Genomic DNA, 26,964 nt, shown 5'->3' with positions numbered 1-26,964 from the left:
GCAATTTTAACTTTAATTACTTTAGAAAGACCTCATCACAGTCAAGGAAAACAACCTGCCCAGCATGGGCAACAGGAGCTGGGAAATGATCTGACACATATTGAACAGTAAGGATGGGGCGCAAGAAGACGAAATGCTACAGCTAGGAGCAAGCGTATTGTGTTCCCCTTTCAGTGGCGTTCAGCAGGTATTCTCCTCTCACTGCTCCCATCAGTTATAAATGCAGAGTAAGTTTAGAAACCAGAGCCGCGCTGCGCGCAAGGCCCCGATTGATTAAGGCAGGCACGCATTAGTATAACTCATTTACAAACTGGAGGGGGCTGGGAGACCTCGGCAGCCACGCAGAGCTCCCTGGGGATGACCGCGGCACAAGCAGGGTGGTCAGGCCAGCGAGTCGCCCTGTCCCCCACGGTGGCAGGTCGGGCCGCAGGATAAAAGGCAAGGGGGCAGCCGGATCCAGCGAGCGTGGAGCAGCGGCCTTCAGTGACGGCTGCGATCCCTACCGCGCTCTGCTGACCACCCACGTGTAATCACTGAGTTCCCACTCATCAGCGGGTATTGCTTGTGTGAGGGATCATAGCCCGTCACCACTGCAAAAAAACTGAGCTCAGCTTATACACCATTGTTAATCCATCCACATTACTTATTTATTTGCTTACTGAGATGTTCTAAGATTTTTCTTCCCACTAACACTTCCTCTTAATCCTAGCATTATATCAAAATGTAAGAAGGGGGTTAGTAACTGTGCGGCTAAAACCTTGCATAACTAAAAGTATGACTCAGAACATCGCTGGCCACAGAGTTACATCAGAGATGAATTAGATCTGCTTATCATTATTAGTCTGTTAGCGTCTGCTGTGTGCTAAGTGTTTCCAGATATTCACAAAGGTTTATTCCCTGCAAGGCACTGTCTCAACTCAGACAAAGAGCAGGCAAGTGTGATGATAAAAAGGAATAGCAACTCGGTTCACTGTCAGCAGCCTTGGGAGCAATTGTGTGAGCCTGGCTAATTTCTCTATCGCAGAACAGGAAGGCCTGAAGACACCTAGGAACATCACCGGGTCTCCTGGGACCCCTTTCCATCCCCAGCGACCTCAGGTTCCTAAGGCTGGGCTTAGGCTCTGCCGCCTGCTCAGGACTTGGGCCAGAGTCCTCAGTGGATCTCTTCGCTACAAAGCTGGTTGCACTATTTGTTTCCTAGCTGCAGAAGACCTTGCAGATAATTTCAGCTCGAAGAGCCCTGACGTTAACACTGCTGTACCCTGTGCGCGATTTGGCAGTCAGCATGGAGCTCAGTAGAGTTACAGCAGGGAATAATCTGGCCTGTAACACGCCCAATGTCCACCTTTTGCCAAGCTTGCAGAAGACGATGGAGCTAAAAGCAGCACAGGATCCGGAAACCAAGATCTTTTCCAGCTTTCCCAGACGTTGCAGCCTAAGAAGGGTTACTTTGGACCTCACTGCCCCAGGAAGGGATCTGCATCTCTGGATAGTCTCTGAATTAGCTATTCTAAATATGCCAATGTGATGTGAAAAAGGAAAAAGCACTAATGCCTCAAAGTTTAGAGGAGCCTGTAAAACCACTGAGCTCACAGGCAGCAAACTCAGGATTAGACGAACATATCTGGGGGAGTCGAAGAGTCCTAGGAGTCTCCATCATTTTTGAAAGGGGATTTACTCTCCTAAACTACTTACCCTCAATGCAAATTCATTCACATTGGCAAGGTGCTTTCAGGTTCTCAGGCCAGAGAGACTTCAAGGTGTTATTATTTCCTTTTACTGAAAGAGCTGGGCTTCACTGGTATTGTAGAGCTAAGTATAGGTACAGAAAATCACAGACATCTCTCTAAATTGCTGTTCTGAGTGTATTCTCAGCTCCATCCCAAGGATTTTGTCTTCCCTCAGCCCTCCTCCCTTGACTTTAACAAAGGGGAAAAGGGACGGTTGTATTTGCTGGAGGTCCATTTAGCAGGACACAGTGCAACTGTCTGAGGGAAGGCAGAGCATGGCAGTCACTTTGCCAGGGCACCCAAGGAGGGCATGCCACCCCCCCCACCCCAATCTCTATTCCTACACCAAGCCATATCACAATCATTTGGCCGGAGCCCTATCGTGCGTTTTTCCTGGTACATTTATCGTGATCTGAATGGATCTATGGTCAGAAATGGTTCGTCCAGGCTGGAACTGCTGGGCAGACCCTGACTAGCAGCGCGGTAGCCTGCAGGTCATCCCACAACCCCGCAGGACGTGGAAGAGGAGGGGGGAATGGGGCGAGCTGGGACTAGGCTGCAAATCTCTCGTGTCCCAGCGAGGCCCAGGTAGGAACAGCGTGAGCAGGGTCTCCGGCAAACTCTCCTGTCAGAGCTGTTTGCTTTGCAGAAGTAATTAAATGCTCACTGGAGCTGCAGTTTGAACCTGTCTCACCCCCATCCCAGGAGAGAGCCCTGACCCCCAGCCCTCAGTTACCTGCTGTCTTTCCAAAAGTCTCCTGCTGGAGCTGCTACCTTGGAGGACATATTTAAATATTCATTGGACTAAAGAAAGACGGCAGGGGGAGGGAAGGAAAGAGAGAGAGAGAAAATGCACATGGATGGATGGTTTGCTGGCAAACCTAGACCCAAGGGCAGAGACTTATACTTGGTTTTCAGAGCCTCGTGCATTAAACTAGGGCCCTGCATAATCTGGCTTGACTGCTTCCTAAATAAGTATTTTCCCTGGCTGGTGTAAGGATAATCGTGTTCTCTCTCAGCCTTAAAAGTTTCTTGTCAAGGTACTAAAATGAGGCACACATTTAAATGGAGATGAGAATCTGCTGTGTGTAGACTGATAAGTATTCACTTTTTTTTTCTTGAGTTTGACCTCCAGAGTGCAGCTAGGTGATATATTTAAAGTTAATGAGATAGTCGTTTGCAGCTTGGGTCCCAGGCGCACACAACACTCCTGTTTATTTTTATTCTCCTAATAGCTAGCTGCAGTAGCTCTCTGTCCTGGTCTGTGTCATTGTTTGCACCCATAAAGTAACCTGTGCAATAAGAATACAGTTTTGTGAAGGCTGTTGCTGCTATGTCTTGAAATGATGCAGAAGATGTGCACAGACTAGCTCCAGCCACAGAATATTTCCTAGACAAATATTTCAGTTTCAGAGATTTTAAGGTCTGATCACCGCTCTGATCTTTCCCTCAACAAGACCCTTCTCTCTCCTAACAAGACTCTCTCCGTAATTACAGCCTCAATCCATACCTTCAATCAGAACTAGGGAAGTCTTTTATAGAACTTTTGACTTTGAAAACACTTTTATTAAAAGACATCCATGAACTTGGCTGAAATGAAGAGATAAAGCTCCACTGCAGACCTCAGAGTGAGTCAGTAATCACACAGGCATTGTGCAGTGGGGAAACTGAGGCACAGAGTGGCACCTGCCCAAACATTACAAAAAAGGAGGTTGCTGGCAGAGCAAAGAGCTAGACCTCCCGCACGGTCCTGCACCATGACCCACAGGCACGGGAAGTGCAATCAGTCTCCAGGATGGAGAAAGATGACAAAGTGCATTTCCTATTTCCAAAGAGTCCTGTTTGTATTTCCTTGAGAAGTTTCACTGCCAGAGCCATCTGCAGAGGGTCTTTGATATTTTGTAATAGAGAATACATGTAAAAAACACCATTTCTTGTTTCTCTTGTTCCTCAGGGACAGTGAGAGGACACTAATCAGCCACTCTTTTATCATCCACTCGTGTTGCCACACATCCCCATAGCTTTAATGTATAAAGTTTTAATGTATAAAGCTTTTTTTTTTAGGAACAAATTAGCTGGAGCTGAAGGGAGAGGGTGAAACCTCTCCATTGGAGCCCACTCTGTCCCTTAAGGTCATCTCCAAGTCCCACGGCTTTAAGGGAGGCTTTGCAAACCTGGCTGCTTTGGTTCAATGAGCTCCACGTAAAAGATTAGCAAATTGTAGAGGTGCAAGTTCCTAGAGGAGGAAATTTCCACAGACTCTGATGGGATTAAATGGAGCCCACAGAGCAGGAGCCAAAGGTGAATCTGTCACAGCGAAGAAAAGGACTTTGAGAGTTACTCAGTTGGACCAGCCTGTTCACTTGTCTTGCAAGAAAGGGGAAACTGCTGCAAAGGACTTGTTGGTTCTCCTATTAAAAAAAAAATCTGTTAACTACTCATGTTTGCCCAAGGGGAGCCTGTCTAGGAGGTGACCTGCAAGACAGTGATTGAAGAGGAGGACTAAGGGCTCTGGATTTGCGATGCCAGGTCTGACGTGCCCTGCTGTGAGTAAGTGGAGCATCCTCTCCGAGACAATAAATGGAGTTTTGTCAATAAAAGTCCACTTAGCACTTGTCAGATCACAGATGCACCAGCATGTTGGCTGGGGTGACTGAGCTCCACCACAAGTATTAAAACAAGCAGGATGCTTTCAGTGCTTGGCTAGAAAAGAGAAGTCCAACAAAAACAGTAACTGAGACTGCAGAAAAATCCATTGGACATCTGTCAAGGAGCATGTCAGCTTCACGCAGCCCCCTGGAAGCCACAGGACGCCAGAATTAACATCCCTGCGACTGGCTGTCCTGCAGGTAAATGTGCTGCAGGGCCTGCTGCGCACGGCTTGCCTCCAGCACGTCTGGCTGTGCGTTAGGCAGCTGGGCCGATCCGCTGCAAGACATCAGCATCTCTTCTGCCTTGCACCCCCGGCCCCAAGGGATACTCTCTCCAGTGCAAAAGCATCAGGCAAGCAAAAACAAGAGGGCTCACTTTGCTGATCTTTGCAAAACCACACATGCTCATGCAAGTTGTAACCGGCTGACCCATTCGCCAAACAATCGGCAGAAGCAAAATCACATCCAAACTACAGAGGACTTTAATTAATTTTTGCTCACCAGGCCCCAGGAATAGCAGGAAAGCTCTGCATGCATCATGGCAGCTATCACACAGCTCTGCACAACTTTGAGGCAACTGGCAAGTTAGACTCAGTAAAACAGAGGAACATGTGTATTCTCTGTGGCATATACATCCTATGAAATCAAAATCATAACAGCAGGAATACGGCATTTTAAAGAACAAATAAACAACAATGCAGTCAAATTAAAGGGAAATGCAGATCACTGATCACATGCTGTGTTTTGCAGAGGACTCTGCCCCATTCAGAGCACAAGACGTACTGGCTTTAGGGAAGGAATAGTAACTCCACGTTTCCTATTATGTTGTCTATTCAACACATGGCCACAGTCACGCTATCTAGGCACTGCATCAAACACGGAATTTGATATTACTTATGAACTTCTTTCCAGTACTGATCTGCAAATCCAACAACATCAGCAACAAAAAATTCTCTTCGTTCTTTCCAGTGAGAACACATAATATGATTATCTCCATTTTACAAATCAGAACAGACACAAAGAAAGTGTCTTTATAAATAAAGACAAGTCTCATCAAATCCATTTCCTAGCGTGGCATTTCTCACTGGCCAAGTTTCCCAACTCAGCAACACACTTTAAAAGACTATCACACTGAAATGCTGCTAGATTATTTCTCATATATAAAAACCAGAGGTCCTTGAATTGCACAGGACAAGTCCAAAATTTGCAACAACCTGTCCAGTCTTTTCTTATTCACTCTGCATTTTAAAAGAAGAACCGTTTCTGGTATACCCCCACCAGTCTTGGCTATTTTCCACAATTTTATGTTGAAATGTTAAAACAAAATGATTATCAGTGGCAATTGGAATGAAAAAAAAGAAGAGAGACGAGATAGATAAAAATGTTTTCAGCTTATGCAGCTTGCGAATGCCACAGTTGTTCCACAAAGGACTTTGCAAGCTGATCTTCTGGAAAGAACCAAACATTTGGCTATGCAAGTGTTTAAGAGCAAATCAGTTCCCCTTCTGCAGGTCACAGGGGAAGTTCAGCACTGAACTTTTAGAGGAGCTATTTATTTTCTCTCTAGGTATGCCAATACAGCAGGTCCTTCTGTAGTTCCCATCCTTGCAACCAGGTACATATGCTCCAAGCAGTAGATTTTATGCAATACCCAGTCTTGTTTTCACTTGCCCTGTGTGAGGGAAACCGAGTGCCATCAAACCAAAGCACTGTCTACATACAAAACCGGATCCAACAGCAGCCCAACAGCCAGGAGGATTTACTTTTAGGGAAACAGTTATACTGATGCCATCCCTTGAAGACTTGCAGTTATGCCAGTGCAATTTATTCCCTTCCCAAAGGATATCAAAGCAGAACTGGTGTAAGTGTGTGTATGCGAGAGAGCGTCTTGCTGCATTAAGATGCAGTACAGGGAGCACCCGAACAGCACAATTTTTGTCAGCAAGGCATAAAAGGGCAATAGAAATGCAGCCCATCATACCAGCAATGGGGCTGTCCAAAGAAGAATTGGTTGAAAATCAGAACTGCCATTTTCTGGGAGAACTGGATATCTTCCAAATTGTTTTTTGCCTATACCACCATGAACAGTCTGCTGTTTTTTCCCCCTTAAATTCATGATCATTTCCCATTAAATTCCCTCAAACTCTCTATTAAAAAAAAGTTTGGGAATATTTAGAATTTTAATTTGGGGTTTCTTTTCCCTGTTTTTTATTACTCAGCAAGATGCCACACTATGTGCTACATCTTCATTCTTACTGCTGACATATCACATAATGTGATAAAAGGTAACCGGTAGCTCACTTGTATACTGATGGAGCTCGCTCATCTTTCACTTAATCAAAGTATTTCCTATTTGTACTGTAATAATTTGACACAATGGATTTTTTTTTTCTTCTTGTGCTAGCCTGAAGTTATTTTTCTAGGGTACTGAAAACCAGCTGCTCCTCTAATTAGTACACCGAGTGCTTATTTTATTCCTCAGATAAAAGTGTCTTGTGTTGCAATGAAACAGTTTGACACTTAAGTCACACATTCATCTATTTTACTGCTAAAGTTTGCTTAAAGAGTAGGCTTTCTAGATAAGGCAACACATTTAATGTGCCATTTCTCTGCACGTTTATTAGAATTACTGCCAATTGGAAGAATTTACAAATAATTTCTTTTCTAGCACATAAATATATAAAATATTTCACTCTCCACGTACTGGCAGAACATTTCAGGTCATTCTCCAGACTGCAGATGAAAATGCATGCGCCTCCCTTATTCTGCAACGTTTACAATCAGGCAATACCTAATTTTAATCTTCATTATGTCTAAGGATCAAGTAGACACAAAGGTATAAACTAGGGTAAAATTTGGCTTCTGTTTCCAGACCAATAGCTACCAATATATTCCTATAGGGCATTGCACACTGGATATATACCCACCAACGCTGAACAACCTTCTGCTGGCAAAGCAGAAGATGTGTCTGTAACCACACCTCTCTGCAAGTAAAAGCATAAGCAATGCTTTGACCTAATGTGAATCTCATGCTCTGAGTGATCAAAGTATCATTCTTCACCTTCCTTGCCAAGGAGAGGCATTTCTGCACACAAGAACTTGTCTTGCTTTTATTTCCTCCAGCACAGCAATACTGTACCACCTTCCAGTAGTTCATTAAAGGATACATTTCTGATGTTTTCCAACCTTTCCTTAGAGATCTTGAAATATTCCAGGTATGTTCTTTTTTTTTTTTTCTCCCTAATTCAGTTTTTATGCCAACTAAAGTAGTTCACCCTGCAACAGCTGTGTTCTTCAATCTAGGTGAAGTTTACCTTCCAAAATAGCAAGAACAGTTGGGGAAAAAAAAAAAAAACAGAGAAGGCATTTCAGGAAATGCAGTAGATACTCTGACCTCTAATGTCTGCCTTCTATGAGAACTGTAGAGAATTAGATATTCAAAGGAACTATCTGCATTCAGTGAAGATGTGCTAAGAAGGCAAGCTTAACTGGGAGTCTGCTCCTTGGTGAAGGCTGGCACTCGGCCTCTGGATGGAGGCATGAAGAAGGCAGAGGGCTTCCCCATGTGCCTCCACTTGCTCCACCACTTACCCACTCACGCAGGGCAAGAACAGAGCATCTTCTGCCCCCGCCCCGGAGCATCTTCTGCCCCCGAGCCCACAGTCCTCCCAGCTACGAAGGAAAAGAAACCAAGCCAATGGACACCTGTGCATGCAGTCTCTTATGAATATTTGCCAATAGTCTCTGGCAACAGGAAGCTGCTCTTGAAGTTTCTTACTGTAGAATTCACTTAAGTTGGCACTTCCCTATACATAGGAAAATGTATCTTGTTCTGGTTGCCAGCCCCAGTCCACCCACCCTGGTGTCCACCCTCTGGTGTCTCAGCTGAACCCCTCTCCCTCTTTCCCTGTCAGGCAGCCTTGCCATGCCACTTTATAAAAGCCCAGTGGACAAATAATCTGAGCCACCTGGTGCATCTCGGGTCTCAAGGTACTGCACACCAACACAGTCCACATCCTTGAAATCCCAACGGGCAGAGGAGTTCCTGAGGACACTTGGACGCTCCTGGCAAACCTAGCAGCTCCGAGCCCATGTGGTGGGGGGACGGCACACAGATACTCTGGTTTCCATCCTCTCCCCTACCCCAAGCAGAACTCATTCCTCATCACCCTATGTCTTGCCAAAGGCACCAACATTTGAGCTCAGCTCGATTGCTCAGAACTTGGAAGTTCATGAACCAGTTCAATTCTTGCACTTCCTTAGTTACCATCTTCAGCATTAACCCTCTGACATCCCCGGCGGCTGTCACTGGGCAAGCTGCTCTGACAGGGCACAGTCATCTCTAGCCCTGTCACTGCCAAGGCTGGAGACATAACCACAGCATGTCTCCATCCCCTAGACTACAGCATCCATGTTTACTCCAATCTGTAATGCTTCAAAAAATTATCCCTTGGGATTTTGATGGGCCTCTTACAATTTTCCTGGGGAAATAGAGCATGCTTCCACTTGAACCCTGGGCAATGAAAACTGGGAAGGAAAAGACAGAGGAGAAGGAACAGGAAAAAATGTTATATTCCCTCTGGAGAAACTGGTGAGTGTAGCAGGGATGTAATGAATCCCAATAAAACAAAATGCAATCAAAAAAGATTCTTTAACTGGTGACCAAACTGAATGATTCATGACCCACAGACAACTTAAAGAAAGATAATCAGATAACTGAGAAACCTCCCTTTTGGTTCCAGCTGCCGTCAGGACTCTTCTGAGAGAATACACGCTGATTTGTGCTTGGCTACAAGTACCTCTGCACTGAGAGTAGGATTAGCTCACATAAAGAAAGACAGATCAGGCTTGGCCAGAACATAAAGTAAGAAAACTCTATGGAGACTGAACTGACTAGAGGAGAGCTCTTTAGGTGATGCTCTTCCCTTCAAGTCAGTGATAAAATGGTGCCCTTGTTCAGCAGTAGGGACAGTTGGCTGCTGGCATGTTATCTGTAAAGTTGATGGTAGCACTCAAAAGCCATGGGGGCATTAAAAGTGATATAACATCTGTGAAGAGTTCCTGGGCAAAATCCAAGCTGAGAAATTGCCGTTTTCACTTATGTTTGAGCAGTATTTTCTAACAACTAAATTCTGCCTTCAACCTCACTGAACTATAAAATGCACCTTCGTTTCTGCTCTAATTTGAGGTTTTACTGTGTATTATTAGACAGCTGCATGCTGCAGCCCCAGAAGCAACTGTCCTTGGGTGGCTCTGGAGTACATCCCTGAATTCTTTACTGAGCTCTATGAGATGCTTTCTGATAAAGGACAATATACAGGTGTGAAATGGTCTTGTCATGTTGGTTTATCCATATTCACAAAACCAGTCCAGCATACAATGCATACTGTGCATTGTTGCAAGTTGTGTCCAGCCTAGTCAGGCAATCTTCCTCCTGCACCTGGAACATCCAGCTATTCCTCGACTTGACCCAGACAGGGCTGCGCCTCCCTCCATGTCCCTACAGAAAACAGGGTTCACGACGAAAACAAAATTCCGACCAGCTCTGGTTGCTCATTATTAGAAGCTTGTCAGTTAAATAAGCCAAAGCAGATACAGCCATTCTGCCATCCTGCAATGCAAATATACTCCCAAGGTAATTTTTGATGAAAACCTTATGTTTGCACTAGGTCTGCTCAGGCTGGTTCAGATTAAACACAAACCAGTGCCAATTGTATTACCTCGTTATTAGCAGACACTGGCAGCAGCCGTGCGTGGAGAAATATATGCCTGGCTATGGTACTTGCGGTCACATCATAACTTATAGGTCACGTGCTTCAGGATGCACAGAAGGATTACTGCCTCTTCCGCAGCTTTCCCTTACTATGAGAGATTACTGCTTGCAATTTCATCCAGCCCAGCTTCCCACCCACCAGACACTGTGCCAAAGCTGTGCCCGCTCTCTTGGAAAAGTCGACAGCCCTCAACAGGAATATACATGCACGAGAGTCAGGCTGTTTCTGGGACCACGGGGCCCGATTTACATCCCAGGGAGGTCACTGGATTTGGGCCATACTACCAAATGTTGCTCACTCGCAAATGGGAGAGAAAGGAGAAAGCTATTGCTGGTTCTCACTACATATTTCAAGTTAAACTGCAGAAAAAAATAAAGACAATCCACTGGAGAAAAAAAATAGCTATAATCCATACAGCATTAATTCAGTTTGCAGGCTGGGTAGATCTTTCACATAATATTCCCTTATTCTCTCAACGCCTAAGAAATTTGCCGTTATGCTGTCTTTTTTTTTTTTTTTTTTAAATGGATGGCCCATTTGACATTCACATAACACTGACTTGTGTTTAGTCTCAAAATCCTTTACTCAAAACACTATAATAACGGGCAGGTTAGACATCAGAACAACAAATGAAAAACAACACAACTGGACCATATCTTTAGAGTTCTTTGTAGGAATTGCTGACCTGGAAGAGATGACGAATTGCCTCCCATCTTTGCAGAAAACATGCTGACCTTTTTGAAAGATCTCAAACATGAATTTAACTCCTTCCATCTGTAGCCCATTACTTCACATTTTAACTCCACCTCTCCACTTACAGGTCCCTGCACACTAGGAATGTATATGAAAGAGTGCCAAAGTCTCAAGTCCGTGAGACCAAGAGTCAGGGAACAGCTGGAGCTGAATCAGAATTGGAACCTTAAGCTACTGCACTCTTTTTCCAAAAAAGCACAGAGTTTCAGTAAAACAGCCCATGAATTGGCACCACGCTGAGTCTGGCCTTTGCAAAAATCTAAAGAGGAATCACCCAGTCTGTTAGGAAAGGCCAGCAGAACGTAACACGGTGCAAACAACAGGTTTGGAAGAAAATGTTTTTAAAACCAATGGATTTTTTTTCTTTTAGGTATGAGATCATTTCAGCAGCTTATCTTCTCCATCCACCAGTTTTTATGTTGCTTTCCTTCCTTGCTCTAGGGGAGAATCTGAACATTGTGCACAAAGGCTATCATCCTCTTCCCTCCTTCATCTGGGGGGAGGACTGCCTTCCTCACAGCATGATGAGCAAACCTGTGCTCACGGACACCCTCTCACACAGAAGCGGCAAAATCACGGAAGAAAGTTTGTTCCTATCAGAATCACAGCCTAATTTATCAGCCAAAAAAAGCCTATGAGCTAAGCCTAGGAGTTTGCTGTCTTTAGCACACTCAAGCAGTGAGCAGGTTTCATTTAAAAGCAATGCATTTTAAGAGCCCTCCCCAAGAGCTACTGAGGAACACAAGGAATGCAATCTGGATTTGAATTTGCAGATTTATTAAGTTGCTTTCTTCTTCTCTTAAACTTCTTTGGTGCCTAAAAGTTTCTACTCTGTGCATGCTGGCTGGTCTGGTTAATCTAGTTGTGTTGTGTAGCTCATCGAGGTATTTGACTCGGATATCCTGAGAGAGGTAAGGGAGCTTCACTCCCACTGCCACCCTCTCTCATGAGCTCCATTCCCACCAATCTTCCCATCAAAGGATGCTGGAGAGTGCATCAGATTGCAAAGCATCCCTTTTGAGATTGGGGCTGCATCCAAGACTCTCTAACTTGGCATTATTTCATCTAACTTTACACAGTGTTTCCATGCTGTCATGGCCTCCTGCACAATGAAGGAAGAAGGTCTGATTAGCATTGCATCTTCCTTGCACATTTTAGGCATCCAAAAAGTCTCCCTTACATTTCTGACCAAGGACAGTTTAAAGACAGTCCTCTCACTCAGCTCAGCTATGATTGTAGCTTTGCAGCAGTTAAAAAGTCCCCCCTGGCTCCAGCATCCTGATGCTGCATTTCTGTTCCCGTTAATGGTGGGTTCTGTTTCTTTTATTACCTCTTAGTAATCGTTGGAGGAGCTCTCACAGCAGGACTTTGTTCAAAATTATTCCACCCTTCAAAACTTCTCCTTCCAAAACATCAACGCGTCATTACAACACAGCACAGCTCCCATCGACAGCATCTTTTACTGGCAAGGAGCAGATAAGGCCACAGAGTCAGGCTGCAGTGCCTGCGTCGCTTGGTTAGGCATACTGGTCATGTTCCACTAAGCCCTTCACTTCAGCATCACTGGGCCAGATACTGCCCAGAAATGAGCAGAGAAATGTTGTGGCAGCCTTCTACATCCCTAGTGAGCTCAGGCTAGCTTCGTGGTGGACAGGGAGCAGGGAATCTAGTTGGGCAACTGCCTCCGTGGATATAAGAAGGACCCACAGGCTCACACGGGCAGCGAACTACTCTGTTCCTAGGAAAGTCAAGGAAGAAGCACGCAGAAGAGACGGCCTGGGGTGCTTACACAGTGTAACGTGGTCTGAGAGTAACATTCCAGTGTAACATTCCCTGTGATAGAGGGCTTCAGCTTCTGAAGATGCTCTCAGTAGGGCTGCCACAAGACTTTTGGGTACCCCACAAAGGGGTCAACATGATGATTCTTCCTCCCAGCCCAGCATGGCTGAGGAGCAGGGATACGGCCACAGGCTCATAGGCTCTGTATCTTGCTCTGCTCCAGGCTGGTTACAATGAAAAGCTGAGCCATTACACCTCCCTGTATTTCAATTTTCCCCACTGTCCTCTCTCTGCCATGCCTATGTTGACAATGGTTGCAATGCCCTGGGAAAACTACTCTTCACTGGTAACAGAGAAAAACCAACTGCGAGGACTTACCATCCATGTCAAGGCGTTGCATGATAATTGCTAACTCCACCTCACTGGGCATGTATCCCAAGGAGCGCATTGCCATGCCCAGCTCTTGCTTGGATATAAAGCCATTCCCATCCCTGTCCAATACCCGGAAAGCTTCACGGATTTCTGCAATTGAGAAGGAAGAAGAGAGGAGTTATCATGGTGGAGTACTCTCTGGTCAACACATCTGTACACAAAGGACAAAGATACAGCATAAATTGCCTTTTCTAATGTTAATGAGGCATATTTGATAATCTCCAGGCAGTGTACTCAGGATGTGTTCATACATGCATACATACAAGTGTGTGTATGTGTGTATGAGCTCATTCATGCAAACATGTATACAGACGGACATATATATAGAACTGCATCCACTCCCACAAATACAGAACATTATCTGCTTCATATTTTCTGTGATCAAATATCATTGCAAAAATAATTGTTCGATACACAATGAATTCCTTTTCTTTCTGCAGTGTCTGCCTTGGATTGCTGTAGGCATGGGTGAGCCATCATGTAGTAATGCCTACCCTGTGTACAGGTGCCCAACAAACCCGCACCCAGGGGCGTCTCAAACAGCACTTCTCTAAGACCCTCAGCATACCTGCAAGCTGGATTGACTTTGTATCTTGCTGGTGTACCAAGCTCTGGTACCTCGGTGAGATTACCACCTTCTCCAGCAAAAGCAACAAGGAGAAGGGTCTGGCTGACAGCCAGTGGGACAGCGAAAGGAAAAAGTTGGGTACCAACTGCCTCCCCTATGGGGTCCAGAGGTCTGTAGCCAAAGCATTGATATGCATTTTCTCCCTTGTCCGATAAATGCTGATGTACATCTTTTAAATTGTACCTGGGCAATTTCCATCTCTCACTGCTCGTCATAGCTTCTCTCCAATATACAACTGTTTTACAGCTATAAACAGCCTCAGATCAATAAAAATACTGACAGCCTCAAAGGAATCACTTCCATCATTCTTCCCAAGCCTGGCTCAGCTTCTGACATCTGACTTTGTTTTGTTTTTTAATTCTGGCATATCCCCCTCTGGCCTTTAATAGCCACTTTGAACTCGTGCAAAGCCCTGAACAACCTCTGCGTGGCTGTGGCCTGCCAGGGCCTCAATAGTGCTGCATGTTTCCCACATCTCACAGATTTCAGGGCTTTCTTAACTTGAAGTCCCACCACCAAGCTCCCCAGATTAAGTGGTTCTGCCTGGTGAAAATGCCAAACAGAGCAATTTCAACATTTCAGACAGCTGGGAGCCTGTTTACTCAAAGGAATTTGGTTGGAGGTGAGGAGAAAGAGAGGAGCTGATCTTTAAATATTGGTTAAATAGTCATGCCGTGGAGAGGAAAACACAGGATGTTTTGTTATAGATCTTTTGGGAAGATAATCAACAATTAATTGGTTCAGCCATTCCCTTTTGACCTTTGCTGCCACATATACATTGCTTATTTAGAATATTGTTAGTTTACCTTTCTTGGGTGCTGGCTACCAAAAGAGCAGCTAATTAAGGCAAACCAGCTACGATCCTAACTACTTTTCAACACCGAAACCTATACAGCACCCGGGGAAACACAAATCAAGTCTCGTGGACTTTGGAGCAAACGTTCACCAAGAGAGCCTAACGTCCACACGCTCTTCCACTGACTCTGCTTCCTGACAGGGATTTACTGTCCATGTCCCACCACAGAGGCTGTGGAAATCTTGTTGCTATATAGAATGTTTTGAGAGATGAAGTGCAGTCAGGAGCCAAAGGAGAGTGAGGCTATAGGAAAAATCACCATGGTGGGTCCCACAGCAACATTGCTGAATCAGAGCAGTCCAATCATTATGTGAAAATATTTCATCGGGGGAAAGCGGCAAAGCGAAAACTTTCAACAGAAAGCAGCAGCTTTTTTTTTTTGGGGGGGGGGGGGGGAACCTAATTAAAAAATACCCTATTCTCTATCAGGAAGCAGACTGGATAGAAAAAGTTTGCCCAGCCCTGGACAGTTCAAGCACTAGCCTGAGACAGGAAAGCATTCTCAGTCTGGCCACAGACTCCCAGCACGTCTCTCCTCTCTCTCTCCTTTGCTCCCCATGCATAAAGGAAATAATAGCACCCTGCAGGGAGGCTACTTAAAAGATAATGGATGATCCACCCGGGGGAAAAAGCTGAGGGTATCATAACGCACCAGGAAACCGTCTCAGTGATGTCCTTGCTAACATGTTATTTAAAGCTTTACAATTCAAAGGCAGCTTCTAAATCACCTCACATCAAAGTTCACACACCTCCCTTGACAACTCTAGTGCTTTAGCAAAGTCTACTTCAATTTAAATGTGCTGCTTTCCACTATGTGTAATACCCTGGTGATATGCCAGGGCCAGGGCACTTCCGTAACCTACTGTTTAATCTTCACCACAACTGTAGTTAATCATGATGAGATACAATCAATTTTTAATCCAGATAAAGAGCCCATTGATGTCAAAAGGGAAGATCTTATTCATTTCAGTGAATATCAGACCAGATCTGTGGTATCTATACTGTGGTTCATGCATGAATCAGCTGTGGCTTCTTTAAACTTAAATGCAACCCTGGATCCACCTTCTCTCCCTGCCAGCCCAAGCAGTGTAATCTACTTGATACGAAAAGCCGGTGAGGTTGTTCAAAGCAAGCTCAGTTGGAAGTATCAGTACATAATGCAAAGAGCCTTTGGAGCAAGAACGAATCCCATTAGACACTGCCAGCTGTAGTGAAATCTGTTTTCATATGCTGTGCTGAAAGCTAAAGTGCAGTAAATATTACATTGAAATCAATTAATTTTAAAATAAACTTTTGACAGCTGAAAAAGAAAGAACTAAAAATATTGCCAAGAACTGAGAAAGTATTTTAGAAAATAAAATATGAATCTACCTTCAGAAAAGTTTACGTGTGAGTTAGACTCATCCAAATCACATGAACAGGTTACATTTGTACAGTGGCTTCACCATAGTATTTCTGAATCTAACCTTCTAGCGAGTATCCTCTCTCCAGATATACCGATTTCAAAAGGGGCATTTAACAGCAACAGCAATATTTGAGCCTTGATCAGTGAAAAATACTCACAAATTTGGGTTCCAGCTCTGCGTCATACCTTTCAGAAATCTGAACTTTTGACCAAGCCTGAAACATCCTTCACATGCCAACTTCTGACCCCAGATGGAGGTTTTTTTTCCCCTCATCACTCTATAAATACCACTTTGTGCAGAGGTACATTTGAAGAGCTATTTATAGATTGAACACCCTGTACAAGAATCAGCTATGACCTCAGTCAGTGCCTCCTTTTTATCTTTATATGTAACACCACCTTCTTATCAGCTTTTTTTACAGGAATTCCTGCTCCTCTGATATACCCCCGGTTGCTGTCCTGCGCAACAGCGAAGGTGACAGCCACCAGGCTGAGCGTCCTCCTGGAGCACAGCCCTGCCAACACTCCCCAAAGTGTTCCAGAAGAGCTGATCCCAACAGCGGTCCATGAACCAGTGGCACCCTGCCCGGCCCTTACCTTTATTTCCGGCTGTTAAATTTCATTACCCAAAGCTAAAAATACATCAGTACTTTCCCCATATGACTTTTCCAAACAAGTCGCCATGGCAACTGATGCTCCTGGCTCAGAACTGGTTGTGGATGGGGTCCATGGAGTAAATCTCTCAACAAAGATGTTGCTTGGGCTTAGAAGAAAGTTTGGGACCTCTTCCATTCAGGTTGGAAGTAGCTCTGCATGGGGATGCTTTACCCTGCACAGTATCACAGAAAGTAAAACCTTGTTTTGTTTTTTATAAGGATGAGTAAAAGCTATATAACAAGGAGTGGAGAGCAAAGGGATGCTGCCCCAGAAGCTGACTTGGCTCTTCCTATCCTGGATGGCAGCAGCCTTCACATCGAACTAAGTACATACACTCTGATTACACTTCCCCAGGAGCATTAGTAAATACCTGTTCCCCACTCCATTAGACAGCATCATCTTTTACTCTTGAAAACACGAGGTTGAAAAAGAAGCATAAAATTAGTGGACAAACAGAAAGAAGAGAAAATATAGAAAGATTTAAAATATGAAAAGTAGCCCATTTTGCTGGGGTTGGCACTGGACCAAGCCTCTGGAAACTTCATTTCTTCTCAGTTAGCCCTCTTACTGCTCTTCTCCATGCTTCTGTTTCTCCAGCCACTGGGAACAGGGATAAGGCTCTTCTGTGCAAGGTGATTTTGGTACAAAAGCACTCATACAACAGGGAGCTATTAGTGGTAGTATTAAACCATCTTACTCCTAGAATTAATTCAAATAGGATCAACAAGAAATGCTGTTGCACTCTTTGTCAAATGGACCACAGGCAATGCATAACGCTAAACAGCAGTCAAGTGAACAAGGGAGACAAGCACCTAACAGGGATCAGCGTTCGGTCCCGTCCTATTTAACATCTTCCTCAACGACCTCAAAGAATCAGTAGACACAACATTAATTATACAAGGCTGGAAAGTGTCACCAAGACAAAAAGTCTAGCAAGAAGAGAGAAGTCACATGGTGCAAAAGAGGCAAGATTTAGAAGCAAAAAGGCAGCCCAAGCAAGGCTTAGCTGGACAAGTGCAGCCAAGAGATGCCAAAGCCTGAGCCTTGCAAAAAGCCTAGGCTGTGGAGGGAGGGACCGCGGAGCAGCAATGCCGAGAGAAACCGGCAGGGCCCACGCCGGTTATTTACCGACGGAGTTCGCTTTTTTTCTGAGATTCCTTTCAAGGTTCTTTGCGGGTTTAACCGGAAACATTTCCATCTCCTCGCTGCTCTCAGGAAAATTACCAAATCCACCCAAAAGAACAACCTGTGAAGAAAGTTAGACGTTTTTAGCCTTTTGTACCTTTTGGAAGACTCAGGGTGCTGATTCATCTCCCATTTAGTCAGTTTTAAAGGCATGTTTCTCAGGAAAGTTTAGCCTAGTGTTCTTCCCCAGGTGAGGATTTATGTTTCACAAGAGCTAAGAGCACAGTACTCATTTCTCCGAGTTATTTGAGCATGCAAAAGGTGTGTGGGGGGGTTGTTTTTAATTAATTCCCACTCTTCCCTCACATTTAACAGCTGCACCTTCCAGCTTTCCTATTAAAGCACATGGCAATTCAATTACCCCCACATTCCTCAGGGCTGAAAGAAGGGAAGAATCAGGTGAAATGAGGACTTTTTAAATTACCTTTCTGAAGGGCATGAAAGAAGACAGCTGTCATAGTCGGACTTGACTTCCAGTCTAGTAAGTCATTAATTCTCTTCATCTGAACCCGTAAAGATCCCAAGACAACTTCCTCACCTACGCTGGTCACTCTGCATCTATTCCTGTCAACGCCTTTCCCTTCAGCCGTCTACAGATGCGTTGCTTTGGCCATCGGGACCCCTGAGCACTGACCTTGTGCTTTCTTTCCAATCTCCTAAGCTCATCTTTCCGGAAAGTTCAGTAGCACGTTTATTTACAGATGATTTCTCTGTGACTGGTAACTAGAGGCAACCATCATTATTTCTTGTTTTGCTTCCTGAACGAGAATGAATCACAATTCTCCAGGAAATAAATTCAGCCTGAGCTACCGCTGTCCACTAGCTACCCTCAGGCACTGCAGATGGTTTCAGTTTATTTCCCTGTGTATAAATACCACCATAATAAATTCTGTAATTACACTGTAACTACTACACCCTAAGTGCATGGTAATTACAATCAGAATCTTCTATGGTTATTTTCATTAGTGCGATAAGAGAAAAAATACCACCACCCTAAATCTTGCAAGTCATCCCATTCACTTAATTGCAGGTTTGGGCACCAAAGTACAAACTGAATGATTGAAAAGCCACAAATAGCATGTCCTTGAGTGAACTGTTAAGTAAGTCTCATAACTACTATGCCCATCTGAAAAAATGGAAATTTCCATCGCTCCATCTACCGTTCTTAAGCTTGGTTTTTTTGCCACAAATTGCCACAAATTGTCAAAATAACTACAATGGAAACATTCCCCCCCCCCCTCAAAAAACATTCCAATTGAAAGTGTCAAAATATTTCATTTGTTATTTTCAGTCTAAGCAAAGCATTTCAGCATCTCCAGATCAAGCTGCTTCACTTCAACCTGGAATCATGTCTACCTGAACTGCAGCAGTGTCTCATGGAGAGTCAGGTGCCAAGTGCTGTCCTTTGGGATTGCCTGGGTGAGAACTGCTCAGTGTCACCAAAATATGCAGGGAGCCAGGCTGCAGCGAGGAATGGGACACAAAACCCTTGCCTTAATAGCGCCCTCAGCGCTACAGCAGCTCAGCTAGACTAAGCTATGTCAAACTGGCAAAGCAAATTGGTTCCACTCAACGCAATGAAGTATCTAGCCCAGAAAGGTCTGCCTCGAAACCAAGTGCCCCCTCTTGTTTTTCCTTAATGGGACTGAGCTTTCTTATATAATTTGGCAGAATTTATTCTTTCCACAGCAAAAAATGATTTGCAGAAACTACATTTCCTGTGGTTATATTCTCAAACATATTTAAGAATTGCCAAGTAACCTGTAGAAATACACCATTACCATATAAATGCACAATGTAAGGGTGTCTGCTACTACTAGTTACTTGTTTCAAATGGAGGTTCTTAGCACAAGCAATAGGAGCTGGACTGGGACTACTTAAGGATATTTACTCAGAGGACAGGCCAGAGCAGACAGCAGCAGTCAAACTTCTTTGCACAAAGCTGCTCTGCAAATGTGGCTGTATTCCTTATGCAGATAGCGCGTGCAGAGCAGTTTATAATTGCACAAGTCTTGCAGGGTTTCATGGAGTCAGCGGGAAAGCATGGTGCTGAAAGCCAGCTGTCAGAAGAATTTGGCAAAATAACAACTTTCCCTCTTTCCTATGAATTTCCCACTGTGGCCAGAATTTCATCCAGAACACAAGCATGATTCCCATCCAGCTCTTCCTGAAATCAATGGAAGGAAATATGGAGACACCGAGCTCTGGCCCCCAACCAGTACATAATGCAAAATGATTTGGTAAGCATGGAATTGAAAGGGGTTTTTCCCCACTTTACTTGGAGCTGATCAGAAAAAAAGTTCAGTTCCAGTTGCCTGAGATAAGGTTTAAAATATAAAGGGAAGGCGGTGCTGAACTACCTCTAGGAATACTTTTGATTCCCTTGGAGCAGTGCGCAGCTTTGTAGCTGCAATGGCTCTGTGCATCACTGAACCCATGTTGCAAAGTTATTGATTGCTCAATTAATTAAATAAGGTGGGAAGGAAAGGCCTACAGGTCTGCCCCAACCCTCTGGGTTTCCACCCCAGGAGGCTAAATTTACAAATTGGTCCTGAGCAGGGAGGGATGAATTCAGAGCAAAGGAAGTGCAGAGCAGGTTGGCGAGGACAGAGGGGAGAGGCCAGGCTGCTGGGTGAGATGAGAAGAGCAGGGCTCAACTCGCAGAGTGGCTCCTTTATTTCCATCTGTGATGCGTTGAACAGGGCAGGGAGAGGGAGGAGATGTCCCAGGGACAGAGGAAAGCTATTTCAGGTGAAGAGCAATGTTGCTCCAAGAACAAATGGATATGAACAAATTTAGCCGGTCAATTAGAACAAGATTTCAGAGGCATGAGAAACAGACTTGTACAGGAGCAATGACTGTAGCATTTCAAAACTAGGCTTCAGTGGTTTTAGGCAGCTTCAGTTTCTGTGACACAGTTGCAGCAGTTTCTGTGACACAGCAGTAGGACCCAGGAAGACCTCTTCAAGCCCATGTCCCTACTCTATGCTACGAAAAATATTTAAGACTATAAATGTACATTTTCTCTGAGTATTTCAGTGCTCACTGCAGGGGTCAGCATAAAAACAATGCAATTTTATGTTAATTCTTACAAGAGGGATCATGTACTGATATATATCATCTGCTAATTACTGTTTGAAAACTTAGCCCAGGTCTCTGGTCCTCTTGATGTATTGCTGCATCCTTGGCTCTGTAGTTGCACTCTCTCAACCAAATGACTCATAATGTGGGTCTTTTTTTGAGCATCCACAATCAAACAAGTCATTATAAATAGCAGCATTAGGATGGACATTGGCTGCATAAGCAAACGTCTTATTTCTATTCATTGGATGGAGAGTTTCTTTTTAAAAAGTCTCAGCATTTTATGCAAGACTCTACCATATATCAATTGTCATTTTGCAGAATCAGAGACAGTCGTGGAACCTACACTGCACCTAATGCCATTTCCAGAGGGGCGTTTTGGTGCCTTGTTTTGCATCCTGCGCCCACAAGCATGCTGGATGGGGTATTCAATGCAATGGTCAGGAGATACCTTGCCTTTGACTAGTTCCACACACAAAAATCTTCAGCTGAAATGAAGGATAGGACTGTACACTTCCAAACATACAGACTGGAGAAAAGTATGTAAATCTAGAGATTTCTACAAGATCTGCAAAAGGAGACAAAAATCTCCTTTTGTTCTTCCTTTTATGGATTATTGAGCTGCTGGAAAATGCCAAGCAAAGAGCCGCAGAAGTCCAGGTCTGCTTATCCACAGGCAGATGCAGCTCAGCCATTGTACACCATTTGTGTAAGCCAATTCTACCCTTGTTTTGATCCTTCTCTGGTAGGGCTTATGGTCCTTTCTGGCTCTGCCCTCATGATGAGACTTCCAATAAGGTGGACAGTAAGGCTCAGGGCTTTTGAGAGGTTTTCTGGAAGTGTAGTAACAGGATTTTCAAAGTAGGGCAAAAATTCACTATTCATTCTTAATTAAAAAAAAAAAAAACCTAAAAAAGGCAACTGCTAACTATGAAAGATCACCAGTGTGAAAGCAGGTAAGTTTAAGATGCATCCTACAACTTTTGTTTACAACTTAAAGACCTGCTATTGAGAAAGGTGAATATGGAGAGAACAGATTTCCACTGTTTTCCAAAGAAACCTCAATCTCTTCCTTCACTAATCCTTCCCTCAGGAAGCAATTCTTTATTCTTCCCCCACCCTTTATATAGAGCATGCACAGGGCATTTTCTCTCCTCTGACACTACCCCACTTCAGAGAACCTCAGGCACGTACATATTCTCCTGGGAGTATATGAGCCTTGTGGAGCATTGTTTAACTTCATAACAATTTTTCACGCTGGCTAGATGTAAGCCTATAAAATCTGAGAACTGCTGATCTAGTGTATTGACATCAATATTCCATTCATCATCAGAAGTGAAACATTTGCTGGACATAAACAGGTAATGAGCTTAAGATGCTACTCTGTAACATCTCGGAGAATGATAGTGATTTGATTCAAGTTTGCTTAGGGACGACTCACATTAATGTTGAGAGATAATGTCTGCCTTTTTTTTTTTTTTTAATTTGCATTCTCAGCTGATTTACTGCTAGAACAGTCTTCATACATTTCTTACCGAAACAAGAATTTCAGTCTGCAGTCTTGCCTGGCAATAACTGTTTGGGAAATAAAACCTCTCCAATCATTTGTAACTATTTTCCTACGCTTTGCAAAGGTGGCTTAATTAGAGTTGGAGAACTCTCTGTTGGAAATTTACTGCCCAATATCCAAACGTAGGTACCTGCCATTTAGAATAATGTCTTCAAAACAGCTACTCAGAGATTCATTTGTTACGAGCAGTCCAATACCCAGTGAGTTGGCTCTGACATAAAGCAAAAGTTGGAAACCTTCTTTCTTTTGCAGAACGACCCTCGAGTCAAGACAAGCAGTAGCTGGGACAAGTTTTATTGGAGTTATGTTGCTTTCCAGTCACTCTGCGTCTAAGTACCTTCCCCATGGCTAATCAGTGGCACTATTAAACCCAACAGTTGCTCTACTACAGCTATATTAAGGAACTGAGCAGTGTCTCAGTCCTTGCCAGCAGCAGTTCAGGCCTTACGAGGCTGGCCCACACACCGATAAGGCCATGGCAAGGTAGTACTCACTGCTCTTCCATTAACTCCTCCAGGTAGGACTGGTGCATGGACAGCTTTGGCAATTCCCCCTCTTGTCTTTTCAGTCAGCAGTATTGCCACCTCACGTTCCCTGGAAGGGACACGTCTCTTGGAAGGACCACATTATACCTTTGATTTAATGCTTTTCCGTTCGGAGTGGCTTATTCCCATGCATTTTTCTGTTCCCTGAGTCCCAAAATCTATTCCTTCCCATAAGAAGACAGTTTTTTTCCTTCCCTTAAAAGTCAAAGTGATTGTAACACATAAATTGCTTCACTGACAGCATACCTTGTGAAAAGGAGCTTGGAGAGACAGTTGGCAAACCAAATCTAACTTTAACATACCCTCTCCAGATCTCCTTCTTTCCTGAGCCGAAGCTTAGGAAAATGAGCTTCTTTTGACAAACAAACAGTACTAGCTCAAAAGGAGGAGAAATGCAGAGCTAGCAAAATTTTGAATGAAACTTTCTGTGAAGTATTGAATAATGCCAACAATGTGGTCTTTGTATGAGTGCCAGAGATATATCATAATTGCTGCTATTTATTCACAGAAATTCAAATTCTAACGCACAGAATTTAATTGTTAACTTTTTTCCCCTGCTTTGGCCAACTTTCCACCCTCCCCTCATTATTTTCACCTGAAATTGCATGGGAGAAATGGGTATGTCTTTATACTTTCTAGCTGGTAATTACTATAGTCTCCTACCTCCACCGAGCATTTTTATACCAAGGTGATCTCCATGTGTACACAAATCCCTGAGAATCCAGTAATACCCTGACAAGGGAGCTGGGCTGTACACCTCGCTCCTCATTAGCTGAACCCTGGAGTACCAATACTCCATCACCTTCTCTGACACCTATTAATTACACTGGAAATTCCCTTGGTTACCCAGACAGATTTGGAATCGCCAGTCATACCTAGACAAAGAAGGCTGTTTGGAAAACCAGATAAACCAAAGGCTTCTCTGTGCTGCAAACTCTGGGTGATGCAGACAGATGCGAGAATTCACCGCAGGAGAACGGCAAGAGCAAACAGCAAGTGAGCAGCCCTGAATGAAGGAGCTGGGGATGAGCAGAGGCACTGCCTAAAGTGTAAACTCTGCCATGTGATAAATTACAATCCTGTGCTTGGGTGAGTTTTGGGCAGCTCAGCTGCGCACTGTTTCTTCCTCAGCCTCATGGCAAACACGATCAGGCCATAATGGATACAAAGGGCTAATTTCAAATATTTCAGCTGCAGGAATGGTGAGGGAAATATTGAAACAATCTGCCCTTTGGTTTGCTTTTCTCTAGGTATGTCTGCAGCGTACCACGACTAACCTTTCAGGAGCTGTTTCCAGAAAATGCTTCATTGCAATGAAGACCTACTATTTCATTGCCATGTTAATATTTTTTTTTAAGTGAAATTGTAAATTCAAAACGAAATATTGCAGCATTACTGAAATGAAACACTTCTGGTATTTTCTGTTGAAAAGGCCATTGTCAACAGGGAATGTAATCAAATCTGCATTTTTCTGATGGAAAATGTTTCCACCGAAAGAATTACAATCAGCTCTAGCGCCCCTGCTCCCGCCACACTCTTTGGTCCAAGTTTATTGCTTTGCAAAGTATAAGGCAGATTGAGAGAGCTTTTTCCACCCTTACTGCAAAGCATCGTTGCAACATACTCGTTTAGAGACGGGAAACACCATAACGCTCCAGAACAACACTTTCAGCCTGTCTATTAAACTGATATAGCTTCAGCATATTTTTACAATTCCTTCACAGCCCCTTTTCCAGATAGCAGCAAACTCATTGCAAATCACTATAAAATCTGAATTTTGCCCAGAGCTCCATTATCTGAGATTCTCATTCTCTCTAGCTGCAGATATATCTGCAGTAACAGAAGTCATTCCTATACTGAATTAAGACCTATTGGAGGGGAATGGAAATTGCTGTGGTCTTTATCTCTGGGAAGCATCCAGCCACATGTCCTGGTGTATGGGACGTGTGCTATGACATTACATTTGCTAGCCTCAACCTGTTGTCTCACTGATAGGGATGTTGTGCTAGATCAGGGTTCCCAGGAGGTGATACACAAACCACAACAGGTGCTCTATCTACTCAGGCTGCCCCAAAGTACTGCTCAAACATTTGAAAATTTCTTCCTGAGTGGATTTGCAGCCCTGTGGGGAGCCAGGACCTGCTGGTGAAGCTGCCGCAGCAGTCAGGGTGGGACCCCAACAAATTCCCTTCAGGAAATCCTGTCCTGAATCTCAGCGACATACCTTCACATCCTGCTGTGGTACGGAGAACGACATGGGTTATGGCCTGATAGGCTACAGCTGGGAGGAAAATGAAAGCGATTTTCAGAATAATGACTCTTTATTGCTAAGTTAACTTCAAAAAGTCTGGCTGGTTTGCCACACAAACCTACCACTGAAGTGTTGTCTAAAGAAAAGGTCACCAGCCAGCCTCAGAGTTTTCCTGAACCAAGCTGTGCTGAGTCAGATTTCTAGCCAAACACATGCAGAAGCAAATGGAGATGCTATGAAGCCAATTTAAAACATCGACAGCCAAAAGCCAGTTTAAAACACCGACATTGAAAGCTACTCACCAATATCAACAAGTTTATTCTAGTCATGCAGGGACTTAAAACTTCTGAAGGAGATTTCACAAAGCATGTCGTTTACATGTTAGATCACTGAAATACAGAGAGGCCAGCTCAGGACCCTCAAGGTATGAAAGATTTTACCTACGTACCCAGAGAGAGCTTTTCCTTACAAAGTGCTTAATAGCAGGCATAGGAGAAACCCTTCTGGTTTTCTTTTTATCGGGTTTATTTTTTGCAGAAAACAGGAAAAGTACTATATTAAAAAGCTTGCATCTTCCAAACATTCCAGGAAAGTAACTGAAATATTTACATTTCATTCTTCTTTGGTTACTTGAATGCAACTTCAGTTTCACATAAATATAAAGCATTCCTAAGCATAAATTTTTGTAATTTTATACTCTGTGTACCTGAAAGCACTTGAGAATTTAATTGTAAATTGTGTGTTGGAGGGGGGCATGCACAATCCAGCTGAAAAGCTGGAAATGGATTTATTTATCCACGAGCTTCAAGACAGTCTAAATAACGTTCAAGCATTTCTTTATTTTCATTTTCCAGCTTTCAGTAGCATTTTTTCTTTCCTTTCTTGTCCTGAAAACAGGAATAAGTTTGGCAAATCTCTCTGATGAAAAGAATAGGAACACTGTGGACATGAGAGAAGAGAAAAGAGATTTGGGCCCTGTACTACTAATGACTGCTTGCTGGGCTCGCACTAGCAGCGTGGCATGGATCGGGATACCAAAAAAAGACTACTTTATCATCTTACTCCTTGTGGATGATCAGATCCATTTGAGTGAGGATACCAGTTAGCAGAGTAACCTTGGTCTGTTTCTTGATGATTTAATACTCTCTGAAGCCATTTATGCTGGGGTAGATGAGCAAAATCCTCCCCAGGTTGTGTTTCTTTATTAACGAAATCCTAGCCAGCAGCCATCGTAGCCTCTCTGCAACACACAAAATGTTAAGACAAAGGAAAACTGAAGGTTTCTGCCTCTGATTCACCTCAGCCACTTCTCTCCTCACACAAATGAGCCTTGGGAAAAGCACACTAAAGTTCACATGTCAAACCCAAGAGGGATGAGAAATGGCAGCAGCTTTCTATGAAATTGCTGTTGGCCAGGTAAGGGATGCCAAGAGCGATGCTCTCAGGTCATACCCAGGTCTACCCACTTCCCCACGCCACTTCTCAATGGTATCCACATGACTGCAGAGTTGGCAGCTGGTGTATCTCAGGGAGTTTGTTCCCTCTGCAGAGCCCAGTTTAAGCCCTGAAGTATTTAAGCTTTGAAGAAGCCAGTGCCAGCAGAGCATAAAGCCCCATTAATTGTTCATCTTCTTTGGGCTGATGCAGTGGAATGCAATAGAAAACTG

General features: G+C 43.8%; 1 protein-coding gene across 3 annotated transcripts in view; it reads right to left on the bottom strand.

The window, feature by feature from the left end:
- CALN1 (calneuron 1) overlaps positions 1 to 26,964 on the bottom strand; it is a 177,332-nt gene that overhangs the window by 77,280 nt on the left and 73,088 nt on the right. For all 3 annotated transcript variants that reach the window (XM_009678157.2, XM_068910011.1, XM_009678158.2), the window contains one exon: positions 13,066 to 13,209. In XM_009678157.2, coding sequence (XP_009676452.1) covers positions 13,066 to 13,209 — 144 coding nt within the window. The remainder of the gene's footprint in view (positions 1 to 13,065; positions 13,210 to 26,964) is intronic.

This window comes from Struthio camelus, chromosome 16, assembly GCF_040807025.1.
Source record: "Struthio camelus isolate bStrCam1 chromosome 16, bStrCam1.hap1, whole genome shotgun sequence".
In the NCBI taxonomy this organism is placed as follows: domain Eukaryota; kingdom Metazoa; phylum Chordata; class Aves; order Struthioniformes; family Struthionidae; genus Struthio; species Struthio camelus.
This window is presented reverse-complemented; position numbering and strand designations above follow the sequence as displayed.